We start from the raw sequence: 10,265 nt of genomic DNA, 5'->3' as shown, positions 1-10,265 counted from the left end.
GCCGCGCGCGTAAAACGTTCCGTTTCTCCGTAAAGTTGCCGCGTGCGCGCGCGCTACTGTGCTGCTTGTCACTGTGCTTGTTAAGCTCGTTCCGATCGTATACTACACGGTGGCTATCGTTTCCGAACGATGCTTTTTTTTCGCCTTGTCCTTTCGCAGCTCGTTGTCGATCGGCTCGTATGTGCACGAGTTATTTTTTTTTCTTTTTATTTTTTTCCACTCTCCTCTCTGAGCTTCGTCGAAACCAACTCTTTTTTTTCGTAAAAATAATTTTGTTAAAAGACGGAAAATGTTTTTCAGCGAATGCATTACGATAAAAGCGATAGTGTTTTAAAAACTCATCTCGCACCTATATAAAGCCTCATCCCGGCTATTATAGCGGGAGGGCGCGCGCGAAATAACTGCAATTAGGTAGATAGAAAAAGACCACGGCTGCCGCCACTGGTGCGCAAGACTTTGTAATTGCGATTACGAGCGCGGCGACGACGGCAGTAGCGAGCTTCCTATAAAGAAGAAGACAATGACTGTCTGCAAAGTAGTAAGTTGGCTCTCTCTCTCTGGCTCTCTTTCTACCATGGGAGTCAATCGAATCGCTGCCTCGCAAATTAGTTTGTTCGCGAGTGCAAACGGTATACCTCCTGCTCCTTTTGCCATGCCTAGCTTCAAGAAGAGACCCGCCTTACTTTTTTTCTTTTCTTTTTTTTTTCTCTTCTCTTCCTTCTACTCTAAATGAACCCTTCGTCGGGTCTTTTATTCCTCCTATTCTTCGTATTATTTTTTATTATTTGTCGCGCTTGCTGCTCGCGCCGTTTCACTGCCAAGACTGTGCTATCGACGAGCTATTACAACGCCGCGACGACTCGATCATTACTTCAATCGGTGATATCTTTGATTTTTATGCGTTGTAAATGTACCAATGTGCAGTGATTACGGGTCATGTTTATAAAAATGATAATTCGTCAGGCAAAATAACTGATTTCTCGAATGTCTGACCTAACACTTGGTTCGACTACTACAAAATTTAAATTTCTTTCTGCAGTTATATGCATTTGGTTTATTTTAGATTGATTTTCACGTTCGAAATCGAGAATAAGAATCGATACGTTAAGCTAGGTAGAGATGCGTTTCCAAGACTAAGCCGGGGCGTCGAGAACCGAACAAAGCAATAGAAAATAAAATCAACACGCGCGCCGAGTGGATCTAAAAATAACGGCAGATAAAGCGTGTGCGCGTATATATCTGTACATACATACGCTGAGAGAAAAAAGCGTTAAGGTTTGCAAGACAAATGGCGCGAAAAAGCCGGAGCGTTGTGCAATTCTCCAGAGAAAGAGACTGGACGCACTACTGGGCGCGCGCGCACACACTCAGACCTCTAAGGCAAAGGAGTAAAGAGGATCTATACCGGGTTTTCCAATTTCCCAGGCTGATGGACGCGCAGTGCGCGCGTGCGACACACACGGAATGAGAGAAAGAGAAAGAGAGTGAGAGAGACTCAGCTACAGAGGACAGTGCGGTATACACATCCGCGGACGTTTGGAATTCGATTAGATCGGTTGCTGCTGCTGCTGCTACGGCCGATGCTATGTGTGCTGGGCTTGTGTGTATGTGTGTGTATGTACCTTCGGAGAGTTTCTTATACTGCTCGAAATCGAGGATTCCATTCTTTGGCCGCAACTAGAAAAGTTCCACCGACTCTATAATGCCCCGTAGCAGCTCAGATACCGCGTACTTTCGATACTTTGGCCATATTCGTGCTTGGCTAGCTCGAGGAATGCTGCTTGCCCTCTTGCTGCTGCTGCGAGTAGTTTTACGAGTTTTACGGGCTACATTGCTACTGCCGTTGCTGCCGCGCACAACTTCATGTGAGGCCAATTAATATACTTAAGTGAAAGAGATCGAACCCTGTTTAGAGGAAAGAAACGAGATAGAGATGTGTAGCCCTGGCAAAGTTGGATAATTGAATAAGAACATCTGGAACTTGCGCATTCTGAAAATTATATGCGCTTTTATCGACTCGCGACCTATCTCTAGAATAGTTTTTTTTTTTTCAAGTTATAACTCTCGAGTTGCGCCAACTTGAATCGATTCATTAAATTCTCAGGGTCACGTTTCAATCGCTGTAGGCGACACAAAATCCGTCTATGTGTGTGTGTGTTGTTATAAAGGCGAAAAAAAAGGAAAGCAGAAAACGAGCGAGATGGATAGTGAAAGACAGGCTATGGATGGGCGAAAAGGATAGACGAGAGATAGAGATAGGGAGCGAGGGAAAGAGAGACGTAGCTTAAATCCGATAATCCCTACGTGACATCTGCGTATCACAGCCCCGACGAGCAGCGGGATAAAGCTAATCTTACCGCCCTGAATGCGCATCGCCTCGATTCCATTCGCTCATTTTCCTTTCTCTCTATTCTTCCTTCTTCTTCTTTTTTTTTGAGCGTATCCTTCCGCCGTCAGCTTTCTCCTCTCTCTCTCCTTGCCCAATTGTAGTTTGTCAAAGCCTTGCATGGAAAACAGAAACGAGCGTAATGGCTCGGAGAGAGCCAGAACTGATTTGGCCGCCGCGCGTTCAAGGATCGGATTAAAAGTACTATCTCTCTCTCTCCGTGTGTTTGCTTTTATGCTGTTGCGCGCTTGTAAATTGCCGCATCGATTTGACCCAAAGATGACAGAGATGAATTTTTCTGATAAAACACTGCCCGCGTATAAAAATAGATATTATCGGTCTGTTTTGATTTGACTCAATCTTCCATAGATAGATTAAAAATATCACTTTTAAAATTGCAAAAAAGGTATTTTCATGTAAAATACATAATACACAATTAAAATTTATTGCTCGTGACTCGCTTTGTTTTATCTCTCTCTCTCTCTCTCTCTCTCCGTTCGAAAAAGATGAGTCGACAGCTACATCAAACAATATATCTCTACACCGCGAGCTAATATTAAGCCGAAGTACTTTTCAACCGTATTGCTCTTAGTGTTATTGCACAAAATGGCAAAACAGGCAAGAGAGAGAGAGAGAGAGAGAGCATATGGGACAGCGGGACGGGCAGAGCGTTGTAAATGTATTTATACCAGGATGGACCGAGCTTTCAGCGTATGTGCACGCGCGCGCATGGTCAACATCCGCTACAACAACATTGCGTTTTAATGGCTCCGAAGATTAAATCGAACGGACACATAATACACGCACACACGCGATGCGTGTAGCAGCAGCAGCAGTAGAGCCGTTACATTTCCATTTGTAAACCTGCTCGAGCGTGTGCTCGCTTGCGCGCGTTGCTGCGCTTTTCGTTTTCATATAGAGAAAATTCGTTTCAATATTCGTTGTAAGAATAGCCCGCGGGCTCTTTTGTAAAAACGTGTTGTTGACCTTTCGCTCGCCATTGCAACTAACCCGGGGGGCGCGGGCGAGCCAAGAATGAAATACGTGCCTGGAAAGATCTTGTTTGAACGCGTAATCAACAAACACACGTAGAAAGAAGGAAAAAAAGCAAAAAAAAAAAAAAATAAAGTGTTCAATTTTTATCTTTAAATCCGCCGACATATACGCCGACAGTTATTTTTCTAATTATAGCCGCACCAATTAGCACTCGAACTAATTACATTCGACGCGCGGTTATAATTTTTGGAATAAATAAAGATAAGTTAATTTGAAATTATTTCCGTCTCTGCGTGATATTTACATGTGCTGCAACAGCTGCTGTGTAGCTGCGCTGCTGCTGCCACTGCTCTCGATCCGCAAAGCAACGATGAGCTTTATGTAAACGCGTATCACACACAGCATTATGTATACCATGAACTTCCTGCTTCCAGTTCACACTCTGTTCTCCTATATATGCATGTATACGTACGGCATACATACACACGCTTATACGCTCAAGAAAATGGATGGAGGATTTGCTCACTCCCACGGTCTCTCGCCCGACTCACAATACTGGCGCACACACACACACACACTCCTGCACGCGCTCGAACTCGAATTCGCATTCATGAACTGTATAGTCATGTATGTGTATGTGTGTATGCATGCCCATACAGCGTGTTATATACCACGACACACTTGTGCGCAACGCACACGTGTGCAAGCTCGATGCTGCTCAAACCAGCAGCAGCAACGGAATATGCTCTCGTTAACGACGCCTACGCATATATATATACGTATGTACCATGCCGCCGCCGCCGCTGTATATGTGCAGTGCACGCGAGTAAGTGCGCATATACAACAGCATGTGCCCCGCTTGCTGTGCACAGTACACATACAGCGCATGACGTACGTTAGCGAACGCGCGCATACAAGCCGCCGTGCCACATCTGTTAGGTCCATTATATCGAAGCTCCCGAATCGAAAATCTTCGTTAGATATTACCTATGGGCGCGAGAACTATATTATACAATGTACGGGGCCGAATCTCAGTTGACTATACCAGGCGATTTTGCAGCTGATTTACAGCGATGGTCTTCGGTGTGTATCGAATGTTGCAGTTGCGTTGCCTTAGACAATTTTTCGTTTAATACCTGTCAGAGGCGTCGCGTTGGGGCTATTTGCAGTGCACGCGTGTCCTCGACAGCTATATATGCGCGACTTTCGCGAAAGTAAGTATACACGGGGGTGACTCTAAAACGTAGACCTCCCCGATATAGCGCGTACACGAGAGGCAAGTGATTAAAAAAAAAAAAAAAAAGAAAGAAAGAAAAAAAAAGGGATGCGCGCGCTGCACGCTAAGTCTAGCTAAAAGAGAGAAATGAAAAGCTTTCGTGAAAAAACTAGTACAGCCGCCAGACACACGCGTTTGCGCGCTACGTACGCGCATGTATTCGGAGAAAGAAAGAGAGAGAGAGAGAAGTAGCGAAAAAAATAAAGAGAACTCTTGTCTCCCCCTGTACGCGAACTCTAGTCGAAAAGTCTCTCTCTCTTTATATGCGTGCGTGTGTGTGTCTGTGCCGCTCGCAGTGTGATTAATAACAGCTTCCGATCGATTTGCAAGCTCTCCCCGAGCCAAGCCGGAGCCTTTGTTCACGCGTGTGCGAGAGCGAGCTTTTTCATCGCGCTCACTATGCTCTCTCTCTCTTTCCGTCGCTCTGCCATGATTGAATTCTAGTCTGGCTGTCAAACTTTGCCTCTGTCTCCCTCTCTCTCCCCAAATACGATATATACCGACGACACAACGCACCCACGCGCGCCGCGCCACCACCGTCAGGGATTGTTTTATAGGATTTCAGCGCGAGCTTTGTCGGTACGATTGCTGCTGCTGCTGCAGCAGCCACGGCGGTGGCGGCAGCGTATCGAAAAGCCTCAAAAGTACCGCTAATGATGAAAGTAATTCCACGTGAAAAGCTTCCACCGAGGCGCGTGAAGCGCGGCGCACAAAGCTACAAAAAAAAAAGAAAAAGAGAGTCGCAGTCGCATTGCACGCGACCGAAATTATTGAATTTTTCGCTGCCCCGGATTCTCCGTAGCAGAAGTACATTCGTTATTCATACATGCGTGGGCACATTTTAAATTCGTGCAAAATAAAAACGGAAGGAAGGTAGGAATTCTGTTTAATTGCGCGTATCCGTCGGATCGTCCAGCTTGGGCGCGTGAAACGCAAAAGGAAGAGAGGTTACGTGCTCTCTGCGCGCGAGAGAAGTGATATTCTTTTACACGGCGCTCTCGCGTTACATACGTGACTTTCGATCAATTGGTGTGTAACGCGCATCACGAGTGCGTGTTGAACGTGGAACACACGATTGCGTGTCGAATGTCATTCGCCCATATCCAAGGTCTAAATATCCTTGACTCGGCTGGGAAAAAAAAATAAAAAAAAATGGTGGAAAAAAAGTAGACAAAAGAAACAAAAAAGGAAGGAAAAACATCTCTTAAGTGGAATTCTACAAACAAGCTCGAAGCACTCCATAGTTATGAGTCGGGACGTTGGTGGTGGTGTGGCGGCGGTGTGGAGAGTGCAAACTCCCCAGGCGAGAAAGCGCTCCGTTGGCCGCTCGCGCGCGCGTTACTATTCTAACAAAATTTTGCTTTTACGACTTACACACAGCAGCGGCAGCATCAGCGCTGGAGCCGAAGCACAGAAGGTCATTATGCTAGGGTTCGTTAGAGAGGCCGAATGTTCCGCCGCTATATAGTAGCAGCAGGCAGGCAGGCTGGCAGCTATATATGCATAAACGCGCTTTTGCCTACTACTGCTGCTGCTACTACTACGCGCGGTACAGTAATTGCATGCAGCTTTGACCGCGTCGCGCTCGTACTACTACGCTTCGCGTGTTTACCTTTATTCGTTTCATTTATAAGTATGTAAATCATTTCAATCAACTTCGTTTGAATTTTAGTGGGCACTTCGTTTCTTTTTTTTTTTTTGCCCCGACCCCGCGTCCCCTTAATCCAGCTGCTGCTACTGCTGCTGCTACACAGTAGCTCGGCGAGAAAAAACTTTTTTCCCCTCTGACTGGGATTTTACGCGTCCAATAGCTCGTTAACGCGAGTTTCGAAACTCTTCAACGCCGCGCCGCGCTCTCGCTGTAGCCCCGGTGTATACTGTACGCTATACGCACACAAGCCGAGCGAGGAGGGTAGAGTAAAATTTTTCAAAAAATTAGCCTCCCAAACGAGATTAATCTCTCGATATCTAATCGATGCGTGCGACAAGAGATTATTGATTTATTTTCTCTCCCTCCGTGTCGGTGAGCCGAGAGAAAGAGAGAGATAGAGACATAGATATAGAGAGAGAACAGAGGGTGAACCGTCATCGGTCCTGCAACAATGGATACGTCCCTCGGAGTAATTGTAAAATCGAATATAGCACTTCTCGCTCGTAGTCGTGCGTATTATACCACCCGTGCTTTATGTATGTGTACACGTGTGTTGGAGTAGGTATGTGAGGGTAGCAATGTTACTGCTGCTTCTGCTGCCGCTGCGACCCAGTTATACATATAGGCTGCGCCGCAGCATCGCGTCGATCGCACAGCAGCAGCAGTAGTATGGTCGGCCAGGCTCATCCATTAATTAGGCTGCAGCTCGCACATCGAGCATATCTACCCCCCTGTTAGTGTATGTACGTATGTACGTGTGCAATACATAAGTGTGCACACGTGTGTCTATGCGTGGATAGAGAGAGAGAGAGGAAGAGAGAGAGACAGAGCAGCTTTGGCTCACAGTCATCGTAAGCCACAGGCCAATCGGTTGAATACTCTCCTGTGATGGTGGTGTCCCTGCTGGTGGTGGTGGTTGGAGATGGTGGTAGTGGTGGTGGCCTGGGTTCTGTGGTTTGAGTTATCTCTCTCTCTCTCTCTCTCTCCCTTGTGTGTAATTATGCCAGCTAATTGAAGCCTGATTCGATTAATAATCGTGACTGATCCAGTTCCCCCGTTCCACTCGCGCAACCCTCTCGTGCACACACTCCTATACCATCGTACGAATATTCAGCCAAGATGTCGATGTTGAAAACTGAAATAGCACGTATACAAATGCATAGATGTATGCGTCATCGAGCGTTCTGCTCTATATGTCCACGTGCATATGAGTATGTATATGTAGGTGCCAAAAGCCGGAGAGCAGCACTATAAGCGGCAGGGCTAGCTGCTGCATTAGCGACGCCGCCGCCAACGTCGTAATGTAAGAGCGCGTGACGCGCGCTTATACCGTAATGAACGATTATTACTCGTCGATTGAATTAATACACTCCGTTGTCCAGTAATTGACCTCTGCTGCTGCTGCTGCTGCTGTTGCCTCAGTATTATATACCTATATGCTAGCAGTAGTCGTTGTGTGCGATTTTGTGTACTCTACACGCACGCAGTTTTAAATTAATCAAGTCGCGCAAATGCACGAGCTTAAATGATAAAGTAATAAATTTAACAAGGAAATGGCTTAGGTATGCGCGTGCGGAGTGTATAATGCGCGTAGGAAAGAGGAGAGAGAGAGAAAGAAGAGGAGCAACGCCAACTGGAAAATAAGCAATAACAGCTACCGCTTCAGCCCCTGCAGCACGGAGCAGAAGCGCAGCTAAGTTAATCTAAAAAACCTTGGTAGCTTTTCCTCCCTCTCTCCTCTTTCTGGTTCTGTGTTTCGGTTGCCGATGCGGTCCGTGAGAGCCGAGGCGCACCCTGAACGTGGTGCGCGCGCGCGATACCATACACACTTTTGTGTCTGCCAAGAGTACTAATTACACAATGCAATTAGCACCAGTGCACTGCTGCTGCTTGAGCAAAGAAAAAAGAGGGAAAAAAAGTAGCTCGTACTATTCCGAGCGAGCTCTCTGCGCGGCGTGGAGCTGTTTCGAACGCAACCATGCACTCTCGCTCGCTATCTCTTCCTCTCTCCTTTCTTCATTTACTTGCAGTTCTCCTTCTTTTTCCACTGTTTGCATTTCTCGTTCTCTCCCGCTCTTTGGGGCTTTTATCTATATTTTTGGAGTTTACCGAGCGCGTGATGCTACGCTACCAACCACCCTCGTCGTTTCTCCATTAAGCCAAAAACCGTAGTATCTGCTTCAATCTTCGAGCTCGAGCCCTCAAAATTGTTTATCCTTTGCGCTGCAAAATGCGAGTTCATTTAAATAACATATAGAGCAACACAGGCTAAACTCTTCGGTTTGCCTTTGATATCGATAAAAACATCTGTGCTCGTGACGCTTATTGGTAATTGAAAAATTATTGAAGTATTGTGCCGATTCCGAGAGAGAGCTCGTGTAAGAGAACATCACACTGTACGCGGCCGTATACATCGGTGTATATTTGGAGGCATATACGAGGACGAAGCAAACTGCACAATGCTTTTTCTCTTTCCTCGACAAGGTGCGCGTTTGTATACATATATAGTCGCGGCTAGCACTGCTTACTCTTTTTCTCTCTCTGTCTCTGTCTCTTCCATTCGAGAGTATGATGGCAAAACGAGTGTCAGGTCCACAAAGGCCGAGAGAAAATTCCTTGGGGCTCTTTGAGCGTGCTGACCCAACACAAGCAGCAGCGGTAGCTCGGCTAGCAGCAGCAGTAGCGGCAGCTCTTTCTCTCCTAAGAGAGTGTATCTGCTTTTCTCGTTCGTTTTTCCTTGTCGCTTTGTACTCGTTTTTTTTCTCCCTCTCTTTTTTTTCTTCCTTCTTTTCTTCTCGCAGGCAGGCAGGCAAGCAGGACCCTTTCTCTTACGAATCAGCCTTGTCTCAGCCCTAATGAATTATTTCCGTGTGCGAGACCCTTTAGTCTATGCTCACACGGAGCGTGCGAGAGAAGGAAAGAGAGAAAAACCGTTAGACGAAGTAGAAAACGGCCGAACGCGGCGGCGTTAGTGCTGGTGGTGGTGGCGTAGAGCTTGCGAAAAACTGGAAAAAAAGAAATGGAAAAAAAAGAGAAGCTTTGCCGTATAAGAGTAGAAAGGGAGGTAAAGTTCCTTTGCTTCGGCACTTAACAGAACCAGGTTCTTTGCCTCGATCCCCTCCTTTCTCTCTCTTTCTCTCTTGTACCATCCCTTCGTGCTTTTCTAGCGAATAAACCCGTACCTGCAATTCTACAGGATTTTCGGGGGCTAAAGTTCGCTTCGAAAGCTTTTCCTTCTCTCATTTCCCCCACACTCCGGCCGAACAGCTGCAACGAAGATGAGAGTACGAAGAAACGCCTCCTTCGGGGATACGACGATGATGATTCCTCGTGCAGAGTCGTTTATCGTGTGCGCATTTTGACCTCGTTTGCCCTTTGATTTTGCACACGAGCAAGCGATCCGTGTTGCACGGTGAAAAAGTTGACCTACTAACACAATGCGTATTGCATACATCGTACACGAATAATATGTACGAAAGCAATTTCATACTAATACCTTTTTTCTTTTAATTTCATTTTGCAGGCGACTCGGTGAACAGTTAAAAAATAATGAAGCCGCCTCTGATCGATTGCCCGGAGCAGCAGCACATCGGCCAAAACGCAACTTCGACAAAGTTATCGGATAATTTTCCTGCAGTGCGTTCAGATGGATAGTAGTAGCGGTTCGAGCTCCCAGTATGTGCGCAGTAATTTAGTATACTTAAGAGCCTCCCCGCACGTGCGATCGAGTGAAATTTACTGAAAGCCCGACACCGCCCAGCAGAGAGTGGAGAAAATAAAATGGCATCCAGCGCGTCGTCGTTGTACCTGTTCAATTTTGGGCTGCCGCTGGTGGTGGTGCTGCTGCTGCTCGGGCAGGTCTGCGCTCAGATCACCTGGACGCCAATCTACGTGGGATACGAGAGTGAGTTTTTTGCACAAATTTCTTTTTTCTTTATTAAAGCGTGCGGCAATGA

At 46.4% G+C, this 10,265-nt stretch overlaps 1 protein-coding gene across 1 annotated transcript in view; it reads left to right on the top strand.

The window, feature by feature from the left end:
• Positions 1-9,846: 9,846 nt before the first annotated feature.
• LOC106659717 overlaps positions 9,847-10,265 on the top strand; it is an 80,368-nt gene continuing 79,949 nt past the window's right edge. The window contains exon 1 of the mRNA XM_023463087.1: positions 9,847-10,213. Within this exon, the coding sequence (XP_023318855.1) occupies positions 10,090-10,213 (124 nt within the window). The 5' untranslated portion in view covers positions 9,847-10,089. The remainder of the gene's footprint in view (positions 10,214-10,265) is intronic.

This window comes from Trichogramma pretiosum, unplaced genomic scaffold, assembly GCF_000599845.2.
Source record: "Trichogramma pretiosum strain Unisexual culture from Peru unplaced genomic scaffold, Tpre_2.0 scaffold19, whole genome shotgun sequence".
NCBI classification, from domain to species: domain Eukaryota; kingdom Metazoa; phylum Arthropoda; class Insecta; order Hymenoptera; family Trichogrammatidae; genus Trichogramma; species Trichogramma pretiosum.
This window is presented reverse-complemented; position numbering and strand designations above follow the sequence as displayed.